The 19,724-nt window shown below is 30.5% G+C and overlaps 2 protein-coding genes and 1 long non-coding RNA gene across 12 annotated transcripts in view; 1 reads left to right on the forward strand and 2 right to left on the reverse strand.

Annotated features, from left to right (window-relative positions):
* Positions 1 to 58: 58 nt before the first annotated feature.
* On the reverse strand, positions 59 to 8,102 carry Stt3A (catalytic subunit 3A of the oligosaccharyltransferase complex). Its single transcript, XM_074125537.1, has 14 exons — positions 7,614 to 8,102; positions 6,666 to 6,769; positions 6,410 to 6,577; positions 4,742 to 4,902; positions 4,185 to 4,275; positions 3,999 to 4,105; positions 3,736 to 3,927; positions 3,470 to 3,623; positions 2,399 to 2,637; positions 2,162 to 2,326; positions 1,894 to 2,082; positions 1,596 to 1,815; positions 1,339 to 1,527; positions 59 to 500 (listed from the first exon to the last, which is right to left on the reverse strand). The coding sequence occupies exons 2-14, from the start codon at positions 6,757 to 6,759 to the stop codon at positions 355 to 357; spliced, it is 2,115 nt and encodes a 704-aa protein (XP_073981638.1). The 5' UTR covers positions 6,760 to 6,769; positions 7,614 to 8,102; the 3' UTR covers positions 59 to 354.
* LOC141452953 (uncharacterized) lies at positions 7,936 to 18,361 on the forward strand. Of its 6 annotated transcripts, XR_012457689.1 has the most exons (6): positions 7,936 to 8,071; positions 10,683 to 10,918; positions 11,001 to 11,227; positions 12,187 to 15,835; positions 17,477 to 17,580; positions 17,710 to 18,361. It is a non-coding gene; the product is annotated as an uncharacterized lncRNA (long non-coding RNA). The 6 variants fall into 6 exon arrangements; XR_012457687.1 differs by having other exon boundaries at positions 12,187 to 17,580; XR_012457690.1 differs by lacking the exon at positions 17,477 to 17,580.
* LOC141452946 (choline-phosphate cytidylyltransferase A-like) overlaps positions 11,429 to 19,724 on the reverse strand; it is a 29,594-nt gene continuing 21,298 nt past the window's right edge. For 3 of the 5 annotated variants that reach the window (XM_074125550.1, XM_074125551.1, XM_074125553.1), the window contains one exon: positions 11,429 to 11,660. In XM_074125550.1, the coding sequence (XP_073981651.1) occupies positions 11,573 to 11,660 (88 nt within the window). In that variant the 3' untranslated portion in view covers positions 11,429 to 11,572. Of the gene's footprint in view, positions 11,661 to 13,425; positions 13,623 to 17,691; positions 19,647 to 19,724 lie in introns of those variants that run through there. The other 2 variants (XM_074125552.1, XM_074125554.1) reach the window with 2 other exon arrangements.

Below are 19,724 nucleotides of genomic sequence, written 5' to 3' on the forward strand. Positions count from 1 at the left end.
TCTCTACTAATTTTAAGGTACAATAAAGGTAGTTTACACAGGAGAAAGGTCACCAAGATTTTGTGATTTTTTTTTCTAAAATCTTTTATTATAAATTTATAAATTGAATGAAGGGGTATGGGAAGAAAAAGTTCCTTTTACATAATGCCAATGATGTAATATATCATTTTGAAGAACGTTACAATAAAGCTAACTTTTCGCTTTATTTCTAAATCACAATTGTTTACTTTTTTAATTTCCAGTATTTACCATTTCGTCAACATTATTTGAAGTTTTACAATGTGTTCTAATAACCTTGATTTCACAATACTTCGTCTCTTTTTTTGGAATTTGAGAACATTTTACTTAAACATTTTATGATCCTCTATTTCGAAGTTGTTTGACTTTATAAATTCTTACAAGCCAATGCTCTGTAGTGTAGGCTTCTTCTAAAACATCTAGTTCGAAATCTTTATTACCTATCTCAGCACCTCTGACGCGATCATAACCTGGAGGTTTACCTAAACACAAAGAAGACAAATGTACAAGTCATTTTGCTACTGATTTTCTACAAATTTTATTTCTTTAATAAGAAATTGATTTTTTCCAATTTCACTTGGCTAACTTATATTTTTAGTATAAATATATTTTAGATCCTTTAGAAGAGTCACGTAACAAGTTTAAAGAATCAAACAATAAATAATGTTTACAAAGTGATTTAAACTCAAAAATAATAAGACAGAAAATGTATTGGACAGTATAGAAAGTTTCAATGCTTTGGAGAGGCTGTGCAAGGTTCTTAGTGTTGTCTTTCTGAAATTTTTGAAACCCCACTGCCTGGTATGATATTACAGTACTTCGTTTACAGACTACTCGTCACTTAGAGAGTTTCCCTTCCAAAAACAACAGATTTTGCAATTAATTTAGCAATAATCGTCTCAGAAATTTAGTGAAAAGAGGGAAGGAATAAAATCAAATCTTTAATATAAATAAAAAATTAAAAAGTAAAAAGAGGCGGTGATCATGCCTTAAGATAAAAAAAGCAAGTTTACAGCTTTTAGTTCATGTAAAGATCAGCAAAGAGAAAATGGTTTTTCATTAGCTATTAGCAGATTTCCTGCAGAAATATTTCTGTCAACTTGCAGCATAAGGGCTAGAGTAGACATTTTCACTGCCATACAAGTTAAGAAGGATTCAAGTTAAAAGTTAAGGAGGTACGTATGGATTGATTGTCTGAATAGAATTCATGGAATAATATCAGTCCTACAACCATTTAAAGTAGAATTTATTCTCCATATCTTGACAAAAAAAAAAAAAATTCTGAAAATCTAAGAAAACATTTCAAATGAATGAACTTACCTCCTTCCGAGTAAACTTGCCCAAATCGATAATAACACATTTTGTACATTAGAGAATTTAATAAAGTCTGCGATCCTTCTTTATCTACTCGAAATTCTCCAGTTGAAGAATAATAATCTGTCTCTTTAATATGTGCTCCCTTTTCGGTAGAACCTCCGATTCTCACCATCCACAAAAATTTATTGATATCTTAAAAAAAATAAATATTACAAAAAAAGGAAATTATAAACAATATAAAACGGACGTTCATTATTTACCATCAGAGGAATATCCAACAACACCGCCAAATATTACAAGAACATAATCAACATCCAGTTCTCTCATTATCAAATAAGCTTGGTCTTCTGTCGAAGCCATTGCTTGCCCTACTCTTGAAATATGAGTGTTATTCCATGTATTATTATCCACTAAAATGGTTCGATTTGCCATCGCCGTTATCTGATATCCATAATCCCACCACGACATGACTTTAGCATCCTATCATAAAATTGTAAACAAATAAAACATTAAAGACCAAAGAAATTCTTACTAATAGATAAAAAAAACAATACTTACTTCTGCTGTATTCATTCGCAGCCAATAGTATGCTTCTCTAAAATCATCAAAGATAATTTGCGAGCCTTCATGAGTTCTTGCAGAAAGCACAATACTGGGCGAACTATATGCTTCAGAAGTCACCCAAGTACAATGAAATGTATATGTCATAAGTAAAAAAGTCATTAATGCAACGAATATGGAAGCAATCTATCAACATATTAAAAATCTTGTATAGCATCAATTAACAAGAATGACATAATTTACCAAATCTTTACAATTTGCTCACCTCATTTTTCATAACAAAATTTGATTCCATTTTATTCTTTTTTTTTTCGACATTCTTGTCCGGAGTAATTTGTTTCATGTAGGTATGCAGCAAGGCTGAGACTGCAATGCCAGACAATATACACATCACTGGAGCCAAAACCAACATTAAACGGACCATAACACCCTTTATAAAATAAAATAATTACTAAATCTTAAAATTACGTTGAAACTCAAATTAAAGTAGGTATAAACTTACCGCAAAATAAATACTGGTCACTCCATAAAGAATCAAAAAAATATTTGCATCGGACAAATTAGCAAAACAGAAATATAGACCAGCGGGAAATAAAAACACTAATATCTGAAGATCAAAATAAAAGGATGACCAAGAAGTAGGCTGATGCTCTGATACTGATGCAATAATAGGGATGTGATTCTTCGCGTAAGAAGGATCAAGAAGAGTGTAAAATCGGCCTGTCCATGGTGCAATTTTGCCTAAAATTCAAATCAGTTTACTTTACAACTGGCATTCCTTGACGTCAATTAATAATTTTGTTCGGCACCTCAATCTCAACTCCAATCAATTAAATTTTGATGAAGTAAATGTTCTAGAACAGCGGTTCCTAACCAAGAGTAAGGCCTTTAGCGTGGGTAGGGGTGAGGAGGGTCAGAATAAATATAAAAAAAATTTCGAAAAAGTTGTTCTTCTATTAATAAGGAGAGCAGTATAACCACATTTCTCAAAAACATTTCTTTAAATTACTTGCTACATTTTCTGATGAGGATGTATAAGTGAAGTTCTCGTATACTTTTCCTCAACATACATCAAAGTAGTTCATTAATTTCCATAAAGTATTCTTTCCAGTGGGAAAAATCAAAGCATCTATAGAATTACGAGTAAAATTCAAAATGCAGGAATATTGCAGGTACTTACAAGTTGAATAAAAATAATTTTGAGGCTACTGCAGAAACACGTCCTAGGACAATACATTGATTTGTTTAAGAAATGTAGTCATAACTGCTAGTAAGAAGGTACCAAGAGAAAATACAGGTGTTTGAGAAGGTAGCAATTAATTATAATGAACAATTGCATTGAAGAGAGAGAGAAAGAGAAAAAAAATGCACTTTGAAAAAAGGGATATAACTGCTTGTATGGAGTATTTAAAAAAACCAACTCGTCTATGACATAAAATTGATTCAACGGATAGATGGAAGTCTACTGAAGCTCGAAGAGACCAAACAATGTACAAGAGGGCTCAATCCAAAAATGGTTGAAAACCACTGTTCTAGGAAATGAGAAACATGTTTAAAAAAGCTAGAATTTTACCTGTAACAGTAAGAACAGTACCAACAATAACTGATATTGCTACCGTAGCAAGAATCATTGATTTAAATAATATTTCAAAATCTGTAGATGTGAGTTTATGGCGCAAATAATCCACTAGAGCGTGCAATTGGCATAAACCAAAAACTCCCAGAGCCTAAAATAATACAATATTTTAGACTAAGAAAAACTTAAAATATGTTCATTATATTCTAAGTTGGACTTTCCGTTACATTTTGAGTGGATGAAAAAATAAACAGATAAATTACCAGCATATGTTCAGAGGATTGCACTGGTTGGAATCCCACGAAAGAAATTTGCATAGACAACATAGTACCAACACAATATAGGATTGAATAAGCTACGTATATTCTGTGTGAGAATCTTCCAGTTATCATCAAAGTTAATACATGCATAGGGATCAAATTGATTAAGAAAACATAGCCTCCCCAAGACGAAACCTGTAATGAATATACCACTTGAGATTCATAATAATTCTCAACACTGATAAGCAATTAAAAAATAAAATTACCATATAAAAGTACGCTACTGCAGCCATTGTAGCCCACAAAATGCTTCCAGTTTTTACGGATTTGATCCACATGTAATAAGTCAGCAACATGCAGAAAATTGCAATTGCTGGAAAATGTTACGTTTCTGCAGTTTTTAAAATGACTCAAGTAATCTTTATAATCAACAATATATAATGTAAAAATACCTTCATTATCGTATGAACCAGCAACAGACCTCGAAATATATCCAGGAACAATTGCTATCATCGCAGCAGCTACTAATCCAGCACCTGCATCCTATGAAAAGTATTGTCTGCTGCATTACAGTACTGCATCATTACACTTATTACAGTGCAAATTTAGAATTCGACTTATTCCAATAAAAAAAGATATTTTTATATAACTTTTTTAATTGTCTAAGAAAAAGTTGGTTTATATACAAGTGAATAGTTAACAAAAACGTTTGCTCTTTTTTAACGCAATGAATTTCCAAAAATTTGCCAATAAAAGTGAGTTTACTAATTGCTTATTTTTTAGACGAGTTTAACTCCGAACTACTTGAGGAATAAAAGTAACTGCATCTTAAATTTGATAACTAAAAGAAAGATTAATGAATCTAGAATGAAAAAACTCTTAAGAAGAATAGCGGTAGAACTTATATATAAAGATAATATTGGAAAGTTATATATATAGTAAATGAAACATTTGTACACAAATTTTTGACGTATAAACATAAAAGAAAAAATTATCTTCAGTAACTAACCTTCAATTCTTTTGTTAGTAAATAAGTTATAATAGTAGTTAAACTAGAGAAAAATGGTGCCAAGAATACGCACACATTTCTAATTTCTATAGTAATATTAATGAACCTCAAGATGTTATATAACACCGCTGATGTAACCATCAAACCAGGATAAATAGTGCCTGCAAAAAAAGTAATTAAAAATTCATATTAGGGCGGGTAAACGTAAAAAATAATTCATGGCGACTAATATCTAGGCTATCAAATGCTGCGTTGTGATGCTTTTGCATTTCCAGACAACACAGTAATGTCAAACGTTCGTTCGCGCAACATGTTTCTGCATTGGCACGCACAGGCATGCATGTTATGAGAATCTCGCAAAAAATCACGAAGGCATAAGGATCATCAACAGGAACAAGCTCGGTAACACAAAGAAATCAGCCAAAAAGAGGAGATGACAACAAAGAGGAAGAGGAAGAAAAGAAGTTGTCTGGAAATTGAAGCTCCTCCAATCGTTTCCAGAAAGGTTTATAAGAGACTAATGTTAAGAAGAGAGGTTATAGAGTGCCGTTCTTAGCAGGGATAAGGAATTTTTGACCGTCGCCGGCGCCGAATATTCGAACTCAATTTGAGAAACTCATGAGGGAGGAGTTCATGGATGTATCCTCGGCTGATGAATGATGGCTTACTCTGAGGAACCGGGTGTTGTCAATAAGGGCAAGTATATTTATTTCCAAAGTAAAGTAAAGTAATTGCCTATTTTTTTCAGGTCACTGATTATAAAAGCTGGTGTTTAGAGAGGAGAAGAGTAACTAAATCTGGATGAATATAAGTAAAATGATAAGCAGTATGTATCTCAAGTAGAAATCTGATTCTTGAGTGTAGCTCGCTGGGGAACTTAGGAATGGATGCCGACAAAGATGGACTGCACAGAAAGTACTCATTAGTTCGGAGTATTTATCAAAGCTAGTTAGAAAATACTTATCGAAATAAGGGCGGAAAAAATATTAAGCTCCTATGGATTAAAAGACATAAGGGAAATTTGGGTAATGTTAAGGTGGATGAGCTAGAGAAGGCAGAAGTATCTCATCCGTTCACTGATTAAAAAAACTTTATTTCAAGAAATTCCGGAACTCCAAAATTAAGGAATGGGAAGTAGATGAGATGAATAGAATTTTAGGCCAGTTTTCACGTTCAATCTAAGAGCCTTATCAAAGTCACATTACAGGTTTCTTTAGAGCTGCTTAATTTGAGCAGAATTGTTAGAGGAATGAGGTAGAGCTGATTTTGGTCACGCCACATTGCGGGTCACTTGTTCAATATAGAGTTACTTGGACTGTCGCGGGTCAGCAATGTGGAATTGAAAGAGTAAGAGAAATACTACAAAGGTAACTGCCCGAAATTCACAAACAAGACTGAGGATATTTGGTAGTGATGTATTGGAGAAATATAGGTTTAGGGATTAAGTCTAGATTGGTTAAAAAGATACGTTTAGGTTACGTATGTTAATTTTAGTTAATGTGGGCGGCTTGGCGGCTTAGGTTAATGTAAAATTTTGGCTTGTTTGGGTGGGGTAAGGGCCCTTTTGCAAAGGACCATTGCCTTACAGCGCCTATCTTAGTAAATAATAACAAATACTCCAGAGCGCTAATGACCTTAGCTGTCGATGCGCAAAAAAAAAAAAAATACCTCCAATAATTCTGCCCAGTGGATACCATGCTCTGTCATCAAACCAATTATGGAACTTATAGAATCCTTCTTCGGCCAAAAATCTTGTGGTTCGATAATTAAAATATGGATCAAACTCATGAATTACGCTTTCAAATCTTAGTACGGAAAATAACCTTGTAGCGAATGCTGAAAAATTAACATTTCAATTTTTGGTAAGAGGTTTTAAGGAAAAATTTAAATATCCCATTTTAATATTTAATGTAAATATACTTACATAAGATAGCAGTAAGTGACAAAATTGAAAGTTTCAGCAAAGTTTCCTGTTTTTCAGGAGACATTCGAAGACCTCTTGACTTAATCAGCGACATACTGTTATAACTTGATTAGACAACGAAGAAAACAAAAATTAATATAAAAACGCACTAATTTTACTTAGTATTGATTTTTTTGAGATTGTGCTTTTCTTGTTCATTTAATCAGCACAAAAGGTAAGTGCCTATTCAAAACTGGTGTTCGTTTATCATACTTTGGCGAAGAGATACCTCACTTTAGTTCCTATGTTAGGCATATTTATTTATAAAGAACTAATGTAAAAATGAACTCATAAGGGCAGTAAAGTTTATCTATACCTCATTCATTCTCTCAAGAAGATATTTTTTTTATGGGTCAATAAGGTCACCCTTTTTTCTTTTGCCCTTTGTCTTAGGGTGTTTCACAAGATTCTCTCAATAGGTTGCTAGTTGACTAAATTTAACCTTATTCGTATTACGTTTTCAAAATTATTTAATTTTGAGGGGAATTTATCATACATATCTAAATCTAATTCCAAGCCTGAGTGCAACATTGCAAGTAATTAATACGCCTGACTCCATGGCAACTTTAATAAAGTAGCTGCCAATTGCGAAAACATCTAACAGAGCAGCCGAGGACCGGGAGTTGTTACAAATGTGTATCTTTCAAGAAAATAATCTTGACCATTCTCAATTTGGGGAAAGTTATTAGCTACGATTGTTGTCGGACTTTTAGCCTTCAGATCCGACATTTACTTTACCTTCTTTTTTGGTCAAATACAAACATACTTTTGTAATTGACACAGAAATAATTTAATTATTATAGCAAATTTTAGGTAATGATTTTTTCCCCTAATTTATTAATCGACATGATTAATCATTTAAGAAAAATACTGAAGAAACAAAATTTATTTTATAAAATTGCAACTTACATTATTTGCTGAACGCATGCAGAATTTCCAAATATGATTCAGAGATGTTAGAAAATAGTTTTGTCCAAAATGTTTATTATTTTGCAAGTTTTATATTTCAGGGATCATTATAATGTTTAAAGAAAAAGAAAGAGCGAATAGAAAATATCTACTTAATGCAGTATATAAACTTGTTGACCCCTAGAATTAACGCTTATTTACCACTTTTAACAATGAATAAAAATCACAGAATTTACCATGTAACCGGCAAAAAATATACTCTATCGACACTCCTTTGTGTATAGTTATAATGCCATCACGCTACATGCAACGTGTCAGTATTGGTACTTGTAATATCTAACGAGATAAACTGTTAGGAGTAACTACGTACAGAACCTTCCTACTTATGTTATCAAAGTTACATTGTTTTGTAGCAAAAATACCATTATCTTCTAAAGTTACAATTAAGATCCGAAAAGGTAATCATTTTAATTACATACTAAACTTATAATCCTAATCACTATATCGAACGTTAAGTATCGATAGCAGTGAGTTTTCAATTTAAAGTTTTATTTTGAATATTTTGAACAAACTGTGGTGTGCGAAGCAGGTGGCGCACTGATAATAAAAATAAAATTTCCATTAGGAACTTAAAATAAAATCTCTTATATTTAACTTTCTATGGTAGCTGAATGAATTGCGTCTGGAAAAATATGTAAACTTCCTCTTAATGTTAATAGTTTTTTAGAAGTACTTGGGAAATCTGCTATTCAACTTCTATTAGGCCAATATAAATTATCATTAATAATGTTAAGTCATTATTTGCATTCTCTTAGTTAATTTCTGTAGTAAGACCAATTGAGGTTCAAATTTTGTAAATAGTCCTAATGAGGATCTTTCTTTTCTAACTCATTTTCAAACCTAAGCTAAGGTTGCTTTGTGACGCTTGTTTGGGCCACATACTTTCGTTTCTTACCCTTTTTTTTTGAAGACATTGTAACTTCACTACCATTACTTATGAAAAGTTCATAATCCCCTCATTTTCATCAATCTGTCAACCACTTCATTGAATTTTATTCCGGCGAATCCCTGAATTTACGCCAATCTTAGGACCATCTTCCTCTCGAAGCGCTGATTACGAAATTTCTAATACCTCTCGAATTTACTTACAGATTACATTTAAATAAGAATAAACCGTCTCTTGTATGTTGGAGAGCTATCACTACTAATTCCCTGTAACTGTATTACCAATACGCGCAGTGCACTCACTTACTCTGGGAGGTAGGATAAATAACAATTGCATCAAATTCAAATTATTAGGGCATACATTTTTTATAAGAATTAAATGATAGACTAAGTTGATATCAAGCGATCGCGCTAAAATTCGAAATAAATAACGAGAAGTTACCACATCATCTTCGGAAATCACGATTTTAGGCCTTCTGAAAAGAAGCGATTTTTTGAATGAGGGAGTGCATCTTTCACTTAGCCCTCCCACCAAAAAATAAAGAAAAAAAAATCATTTGCTAGTGCTTGACAAAACATTTAGTACCGCCACAGAATATGAACGTAAGTTATCGCCTGAAATTTCTCAAAGAAGATACCTCATTACTTAGATGTTAATTTTATAATTTTTAAACATTTTTTCCGAGAAAGATTGTTTTAGGCGGTTATAACCTCAGCTGTTGATGCGAAAAAAAAATGTTTTAAGAGGTACTAAATCAGACTTACCTATCTCAGAAGTAATGATCGGGGTACGCCTGTAAAATTGTCATGAAATTTAAGATTTAAATGTATTATAGAAGTATAGATTTGAGGATCGCTTGGCTGGCAAAAGGAGTTCGAGAGCGTTTTTTCGAAAACCACAATATTTTAGTTCTTTAAATGGTTTAATTTCAATGGCCTCTATTTCTTTTGGGTAGGCGCCTCCACTACTAACTGTTAAATTTAATAATCCCCACCTTTCAAAACCGTACATTCACACGTAATGTTTATCAAATGTTTAATTGCAAACAAATAATATGTAGAACTGTAATCCAATGTTTTCATCTTTCTGGCGTAATAATGTTTTTTGTATCAGCACAGAGCTCGCCTCCTAAATCTAAGTGAAATATTGTCAACTACATAAGTTGCTTATCTTTCCACAGAAAAGGGTCAATTTAGAATCACTGACATTACGCTGCACTTACTGGCAATGTAATAGTGATAAGCAAAGGAGATGATAATTGATTTTAAAGGAGATGATTTATTCTGATTTAAATGCATTTCACAAAAAAGGAAATGCGGAGGGTTAATAGAAACTCGTAATCAGCACTTCAAGAGAAATATGGTTGCAATATATTAGCGTGGATTCAAGGAGACACCGGAGAAATGTTCAATGTACTGGCCGATAGATTAGCGATGAGAGGATTATGTTTGATCTGTGTGTATAATGAGAGAAATATGAGTTGAATGTAACGTTAATTGAAATTAGCAACGTCTTCACAAAATGAGATTAGAAACAAAAATATGTGGCCCAGTCGTATATCACAAAGCAACGTTACCTTAGGTTTTAAAATGAATTCGAAAAAGTAGAGAAAAGGTGGTAAAGGCTTTTGTTACTAATTATAATATCAAAATCTTTGTTTCTCTAAACTCTATATTTATATACCATCATAATCGAAAATCAAACGAAAAAAATTATTAACGATACGGACTAATGGTTAGACTATGTATAGTTTAGCAGAGGTAACTGATTTTTGCAACTTCTTGGATATATTGCTACTATTACTAGGTACCATAAATTTGAAATTGTACTAGTTTGGGGGACCAGAACTTGGTGGTGTGTTAACAGAAATGTTGGATGCCAATTGAAAAGGACAAATGGTACCAGAGGAATATGAAGTTTAGATATATTACTGCTGAACTTAAAAAATTGTAAGAAGAAAAATATGTAACTAAAGGGGATTTTGTGTAATTAACCCGAACCCAAAGTTACCTGAATAAGTTAATAGAATTAGACCAGAGATAATAATATTTCGTTGTTGCACTTATTTATTATTCGATAAAATGTAATTGGATGGGATTAATGATTACCTTTATTTATTGCAGATGATGGAGATGTCACTAGCTGTATGCTACGGAAGTTAATGGACTGAATGGAAACTGGGCATAAATTTTAAATAAGACGGAGTACAAGTCCACTTAGAATGAAAATTGATTAGAAGTATAAAAGGAAAGCATTAAAAGTGCGCGCTTGTTTAAATACCTAGGGCCAGATACAGGAAATGATAGATCCTCCAAGCAGGAAGTAGAGAGGAGAATTTAGGAATGAAAGAATGTAACAGGTTAGTTGTAGCAAGCGATTCGGAGCATAAACTAGTAAGTTACCTATATTCAAAAGGTTTGATCTTTTTATCAATTTTTTAGAGCATTAATTTATATAGAATAAAGGATTGGGTTGAACATCCACATCCTGGATATCATAGAAGACATATCTGTACCGTGGTTCCGACATGTGAAGTGGATGGGTTCGGGAAGATTAAGTAGATGATGGACTGCGAGATGAATGATCAAATTAGAAGGAGAAGAAAAAGAGGATCGTCAAGGAATTAGGTTGAGGGACGATGACAGGATATACAGTAACGGAAGAACAGGTAATACTTCAATCAAGTTGGAGAGAAGGATTATTACACATAAAGGCTGAAGACTATTCAATATTAGAACCCGAAAATCATAATAGGATTGAGCTATACAGATATTTTTCAAAAGTTTTTTTTTTTTATAAAAATTCCCTTGAGGAACTACATATTTTTTTCACTGAATGAGAAAAATGGTAGCAAAATAGAATACAGACGTATTTCTCATATTTAATAATATAATAATATAATTTAACTTAATATATAACAGCATTTTTTTTTATCAAATTACCTATAAACTAGCAGAATTAATACAATAATTACTAAAAATAAAATAATTTAGATCTGGTTGAATAGGATTTTTTAATCTTCGGAGTCACAGACAGGTTGCTCATCCCCATTATCTCCACTCAGTTCTCCGTCAAATCTCCCAGCTTTACAAGGAGGTGGACTGAAAATAAAAGGCACATACTGAAATAATTTTTTTTGTAAAAGTGTTTAAAAAGTGACCATTTTTTCCTAGCATAAATGAGATTTAAAACATAAAACTATTTAATGAATCAATTCATTTTCATACTACATAAAAGCTAATTAAAATTTACAATTGGATGCACAATTAAAAAAATCATATCTAAATGCAAAAAGCTTTGTTTTTGAAGAAACAGAAGTTAATTTAAATAAATATACTAGACATGCTTCTTTGTTTTTATAAACCATTCCAAATACTATTTTCGAGGATTGCAAGTACATCAACTATTCTTGAGGACGTTAGAGTGCAGCTGATAACTAGAAAGCTGTGCAACTACATTCTCTAAATTAGGTTCCTTCTTGATTACTGTTTTTTTTTTAAACCTGTTAAGATAACACAAAAAACATAGGAAGATAGGTTTAATATAGGCTATACAAATTGTATAACGTTATTGTAGTGAGATACTGCAACGTCGTAGTTGTCTTAAACTTCTTTTTTCAAATTTAAGGCGCGTTGACATTTGAGGTTAATGGTGCTCGGAACTTTATTTAATGCACTGCCGCTCTCCAGCTCATAACTGAAACACTGCCGAACACCGCACAATGAGCTATAAAAAGCTCCTAAGAAGAGAAAATCTAGCCGAATTCGAATCCAGGATCACCACCAAGAATTCACTACTTAGCTAGTCCTTAAATCTATTTTTATCTATAAATTTATTTTGTATTTCGTACAGAAAAAGATTTTTTTATTTTATTTTATTGTCCAAAGGTTATTAAATTTTATTAACAGAGGTGTAAATTCAAGTTCTTTTATGATTAATTTCTTAATTCTATTCTCTATTAATTAATTCACCCCTCTTCCCTTTATCTGGAAATGTTTTCGCAATAAAATGAAAACTGTAATCAATAATTTATTTAACTCAGTTATTAGAGAAGTTTTAAGTCGTGATCCACACTGCGAGATGAATGGTCAAAGCGGATTGTCAAGGGATTAGGTTTGGAACAATGGAAGGACAGGTTATACATTAGAAATATAATTAGAAAAATAACCAACTGCAAGTTAGTCTTCAACGAATATGAAATATCATGAAAGAAAGTATTACCAAAAATTTGTTATTTTTCTAATTTGTATTTAAATGTGATAGCTCGGGGCTAAAACCCCAGTGTCCTGTCTGGTGAAATTTATGAAAAATAATGATTAATAAAAGCATAAAATTTTTAGTTTACAAAAACATTTGACGACATTCTATATTAAACTAAATGGAATCGCACAGATTAAATTAAGAAGGAAAAAGCCAAGGAATAAAAAATTTTGTGTTAATTATTTATTGATTAAACCAATTCTTATTTATATGTGTACATTATTATTATTATTAAAAAAAAGGTAAAATGATAGTGCTTAATTTTTAACCAATACTTAATGTATAAGTGAAATATAATTTTAAATAACAATAAGTCTACAATTTCCAATTATTTAGTCAAAATAGTAACAAGGATAGAATAAGATCTTGAATAATAAAATTTTAAATAAGCTAAAATAACCTGATTTGTTCTTTTTTTGTTTTGTTAAATAAACAATTTTATGTGGCAATCACTAACATGGTGCAAAAGTAGTCCACATGTTTTGGTTATTTTTATAATTTTTTAAGAATAAAGTAATGATTACAAATAATATTTAAAAAAGAGAGGAAAGTGATTGGTGGAAATTATTTCCAATTTTCGGCATTTAATTAATTTTCATCTGCCTCATTATTGCACTATTTGCATAGATATTTGCATTACACCTATATTCATTCATCTAGGACACATTTGAGTAACCCTAGAGGGAGATATTTAATTAAATCTTCTTTGTGATGGAATTTAAAATTTAATCAATGATGTTTTTTTGAAAATACAGGTTATTTAAGTTGGTTATTTTTCTCCAAAACTCCTTGGTACTACAAAACTGAAACAAATAATGAAGTACAATTACCATAGCACTTTACCGAATCGTACTGTTCTTTTCAACAATAAAAAAATTTCACAGCAATGAAAATTAGATTATACATAATTTACTGGCTGACTTATTTTCCAAACCCAAATTTTGTAATGATTAATTTTGCAAGAATGTCTCAAAATTTAACGTGTATGAATGGGCAAAAGCTATTCTAATAGTAATTGTTTTTTAAAAAAAGCTACCAATTTTAACCATGTTACCAAACCAGGTGTTAAGTGTAAGCTAATTTAAACAGTAAAAGGTAGTGCCGATTGTGTACATGATTGCCAGCTACAAACTCAATGATCATAAATTGAAAAGGCAATAGGAAAAATTTCTGGTGTTAGGTATCTCAGCAAACCTCTCTCATTTTCGCAGGGGAACTTGATGATTGAAGCAATTGTATTAATTCCAGATAACTAATAAAACCATATTTATATATTTCCTAAATAGGGTTTTTAGGGAGTAATATAATTTTTTTTTTTGCGCAAAAAGTCAATAGCTACTAACAGAAAAAAATTAATGATAATAATAAAAATATATTGTAGAACCCAATGGTTTATCAATAATGCTTGTTTCCTGATATAACTTTCAAAATTCACTAATAAGCTAGGTGCAAAAAACTATCCTGGATATTTCAAAATTGTTAAGTAACATAAAGCAAAGTCCGCATTTCTTTTGTCTCGCAATCTTTGAATTTGGTAAGCTTATTTATTTATTATTACTATTTTTTTTGCAAACTTATTTAAAGCCAAATGATAAGTTTTCAGATAAAATTGTATTTTTCATTTATTCATTTCAAATATGAAACTTCTCTTTAATTCTTAAACTAAAAAATATGATAATTAAAATTTAATGCTATAAAATAAAAATAGAAAAAAAGTCATTCCATTAAATTTGAGACGGGCTCTACGTCCAACTACAACTACTGTAGCAGTCCAACTATTACTTACATCCAACATTTAATTGTGCCGAAGGTTTAATAGTTAACCAATGTGTGATATGAGCCTGGTAAGTCTCTAGTTTTCATGTTATCCAGGTATTTGAATGTTGTTGATTGCTTTTTATCCAAGTTACAGAGTCGCAGTAGTAATATTAATTTCAAAAGTGAGTTATGTAATGTAGAACCCCATAAAAAAAAGGGTTACAAATAAATGTTATAATACAAATGAACAGTTTAACTGAGTTAAATGCAAATGGTTGGAGTCACCTAAATCGCACAAGCGGTTAACTCTTATCAAAGTTAAAATCTATGAAATACTTTTATAGCTTCTTAACATTTTACAGGCACAGATGTGCAGAACAGAATCTCAGCGATCTCAGTAGACTTCAAAAAGTAAACATTTTCTAGAAAATACTCGACACTCTTAATATTTCCTCTTCCAAACGATAAGATGTTTATCCTTTTGAATAGAGTTGTAACAGTCATAAGACCTTAGTTGATTTGTAAAAAATAAAATTGGTTATAAACAAAAAAATTATTTTCAAAAAATAAGCTGGATTGCAAACTTTTTTTTCCAGACGCGCCTGAGGTTATTGGTGCACAGAGCATTTTCAGGGCACTGCCGGCCTCCGACAATGTTCTTTCCTTACAGAGATTGGATTGTAAACTGTTAAATAAATATTATGTCGAACTTTTATAAATAGCTTTTTTATAGAGACTATCTTTCACTAGTATTAAGAAAACAAAGAGTACTTATTTATTTTCATTTGATATGCATTATAACAGATAAGAAATAAATCACAAAGATATAAAATGTATAAAATACATAAATACAAGCTAAATTTAAAGGCTTTATATAATTTTTTATAGCTGGTTAAATAGAAATTATTTTCATAATTGAATAATTATTGTTCACATTATTCATTTTGAAGATACTAAAGTTCAGAGGGTATCAGTTATAAAATATAATCTCTAGCTGAATTACAATATAGGAAGAGCTTGCTTACGTATTAGTGGGAAATTATATCCGTCGTTATTAAATAAATTAGTATAAAAAATTTAGTTGCTCATTTTGTTCTTGCCTAGACATTTCAATCAGAAATTGGGAAGTTGGTAGTAAGAAATTTTCTCAAATAGCGAAGAATATTCTTAGGATTTCGGTTCATGATTTCACTGTTTCAGAATATTATTAAAGAAAAGTGCAGTGCAATTAATTGTAAAGCTTTTCCATGCAAAAAATGTAATTGCGAAAGAGAATGTTTTAAAATTACTATTTTATTGTAATAATATATAATTTTATATGTAAATTGTATTTGTTTACTATCAAATATAGCCATTCAATATGGTAGGTTGAACTATGCTAATTTAACAACTTATAATTTTGCAAATTTTAATGAAGTAAGCAACAATCTTTTAAACTTAACTAAATAAAAATTCTGATGGTTAGTTCAAGTTAAAGTCATATTTTTTCTTATTTTCTATATAAAAAGGTAGTAAAATTATGCTATCATTGCAAAAGTATCTTCACTTTTATTTCCAGCAATAAAAAGTAGCCATATGAAATCAAAAGAAATTTGTCCCTCCTCTCATAAAAAGCATAATCGTCAATAAAATAATATTTGCTAAATTGTATAAAAACATATAAATTCTTTTTTTTTAAATTTATAACCACCATTTAAATGCTGAAGGTAAAATTGTTTAGAAAAAAAGATCGAACCTTCAATAAATTTGTTTCCTTCTCTTAGTTTCACGGTGAACCACAATAACTAAGGCAATTAGGGAAGGGACTGACTATGCGGTTTGCGTATTGGATTCCCACACGAAGACCCCCTTAGGTTTTCTTTTCCTAGGAGCTTCTGACAGCTCACTGTCCGGTAATAAACAGTATAGTCTGTAAAGAGAGAGCATTGTCTGGAGGCCGGCAGTGCACTGAAAAAAGCTCCGGTCGCCAATAACCTCAGATGTTGACGCGCCTTATTAAATCATTTCAACGTGTAATGCTATATCTTTGCTTAGATTATAACGTTGAACTTATTAATGAAGCTTAGGATAGATTTTGTTTGATGCACAAAACCCAAATCCTCTAATGTTGACGGAATATAAATAACCTTTTGCCATAAAAATTAATTTATCCAGCGCTTTTTTATGCCACATCTATATCTCTAATTTAGAGTTAATTGTAATCAAAATTTATGGGAGTATGCTAAATTTTAGAGCTAATTGTCTAGTAGCCACAAAATTACATCATAATTCCTGCGGCAAACAACTTCAATACCTCGTCATTAAAGTGCACCCTAAACAACTTAAACATGGTTACGGTGAAATTATATAAGTGTAAAAATGAGAGTTTGGTTACTCATGTGGTGGCATGTATTATATATTAAATGAGTTTTAAAAAGTAAATGATTTTGTGTGTACGTGAGTTTTAAATAACTACTAGTTTATTATGTCACTAATCTCAACAGAAGGAAAATAATTTTTTAAAGAAATTAAAATTTAATTAAAGAAATTTTTAATCAAATTAAATGTTTTTAATAAAATACAACTGAAAGAAACATTATTATTTGAAACTTGAAAGTTAATCAGACTAATAAAGATTTAGCATGGTAGGAAGATGTTATGTAGGAATCTCATATAAATCAATTACCAACATTTCTCAGTTAAAAGGAAAATAGATACCTTTTCAAAAGACATTGCTACTAAACCATGCAACAAACTATGCAAGGTAGAGCTAGCTACTGAATACCACCAGTAAAAATGTCCTCATTTTAATCTTTTAAAAGTGGAGAAATTCAAATTAAAGAACCTAACTGACACTCACTTAGCCAACTGAGAGGAACCAATGATAAAACTATACTATACCCTTACTTTTTCTGTTTAGGAGGAAATGGAAGTATAAATAAACAATTTAAAATGAGTTACTCCCCCCCCCCCGAAATATAAAGAGAATGTAGAATAACTAACTTTTAAGTATTTACTTGTAAGGTAAAGTAATTTATTTTATTCTTCCTTAGCTGAAATTTCTATAGCTGTTAAAGAAAACACACTTGATTCAACATAAATTTTAATTTACTACACTCTTAAAAAACCTGTTACTTTCTTTTTTTTTTGTAGAAAAAAGAAGACCTACTACGTAATCAAGCAACAACACAATAATCACCAATAAAAAATGAAAGACAATAAAACTACAGCATTATCTCAAAAAAAAAAAAAAAAATATGGATCTATCACAAGTTATCAGCTTCGCTGAAGGAAGAATTGACTTAACTTCAGTTCAATATAAAATTTGGTAGTCAAACTGTAAAAAAAAATTATTATAGGTATTTGAAAATGAGGGGGGTCTACACTGCTGGATGTATTAAATTTTTCCGTACACCATGTTTGTTTTTTATAATTGAACTGGCTTTGGATTTTCATCCATTATCATTTCATCATTAAGTTTTTTGGAGAACCTGACTTCCACTAACAGAAGTTACTGTTTCAAGCAAAACTTTTAAACACTAGAACATTTATGAGAGGTAGTTAAATTCTTGGCACCTAATTGATAAATCAACCTCTGATTTTGAATCTGATGATAAATGGAAATCCGTAGTCAGTCACAATTAAAGGAAACAAGCATAGTACAGAATAATTAAATCAGCGACAGAGAAAGTATTTGTTTTAAAATGTATTTACAAAAGATAAAATATTTGTCTCATAATAATTTGTATATAAATTTTTTTGTAATGTAAGTTCTTTTAATAAAATTATTATATTTTTTCTAATATAGCTTTCTACTGTAAACAAATACCTTTGTAAACACGATGTTATTTAAATTACTATTGAAAACATATTATTTATGGAGGATTTTCGTTAGAAAAAGTCCACTTTTACTTATCAATGTAAAAATAAATATTCAATGAAGAAAACATATTTTTCAACAATATTAAAAGGTATTTCCCTTTCTAAAACATTTTGTAAGGAAAAATCCAGTTAACTTTAATTATTTAGTTAATTTAAAATACAGTTTCTATTAATTATACAGTATTATTCTATCTTAAAGAAATACTAGACCATTATAATAGAATTTTTTGAATAGGATCCTAAATAATATTTCACTTAATCATCTTAAAAAACATTAACAAATAAACTTCAGAGCCTTGAATAGATTCCCTAAGGCAGCATTTCTCAACCTTTTTTTGTCTCCTCGGTGCGTTCAAATTTCAGAAAGATTTTTGCGGATAGGTTCATAATTCAACTGAAGTTATTTTTTTTTTAATCAAATGAGTATTCTCAATGATTGATAGAAATCATCCCAACTCTTACCTTATCTTTCAAATATCTAAGCTGAATTGACGACTTTTGTAACAGAAATTAAGGGAAAACGGATGTCTTTCACAAATTTAGGGAGTCAGCGAATCAAATGTCAAAAAAGTTTAGGTTTTCAATAAAATTTAGCTTTCTTTCATGTGTAATAATAGAAGTTATTTTTAATTTTTTATTTATTTATTCTACCACCTAATTTCTCTTTCAACTGATTTACTTGAGACGTTAAATTCGACCAAAAAAAACCTTAAATGACTTTCACCTTCTTTATGTTCCTTTTTTTAAGATACAAAAATATAAATATATACTTAGCAATAGAATCATCAGGTTTCAAAAATATAACTTCATAATGAATAAAACGGATCAATAAAAAGAAATCAACCACGATGTACTAGTTAACAGCATCAGGACAAAAATAGATTTTATTCGAAACTGAAACAAGATTACATTTTAAAAACAAGTTGCATTTAATGTGAAAAGGTCAGCATAACAAAAAGATTAATTTTGGTAACTGCTAGAGATTTTTAGATGGTCAGGAAAAATTTGACCGCGGACCGGTGGTCGAGAAACACTGCTCAAATGTAATAAGAATCGTCGAAAACGAACACAGTAAAATAAAATGATAAAAAAAAAAAAAAAAGCATATGGCTGTCATACATTCACACACACAAGCGTCAAAGACCTGTTTTATCATATTTTGAAAAATCAATGTTCTCAATCCCTATTTTTTAATACGTAGGATTTTTCTAAAAAAAAAAAAAAAAAAAATGCTTCAATTAAAAATATTGCAGAGAGGTGTGATTGGTTAAAATGGTAAATTTAGA

Source organism: Rhodnius prolixus, unplaced genomic scaffold (assembly GCF_049639745.1).
Source record: "Rhodnius prolixus isolate KJV_2025 unplaced genomic scaffold, Rpr scaffold_3, whole genome shotgun sequence".
Classification (NCBI taxonomy): Eukaryota; Metazoa; Arthropoda; class Insecta; order Hemiptera; family Reduviidae; genus Rhodnius; species Rhodnius prolixus.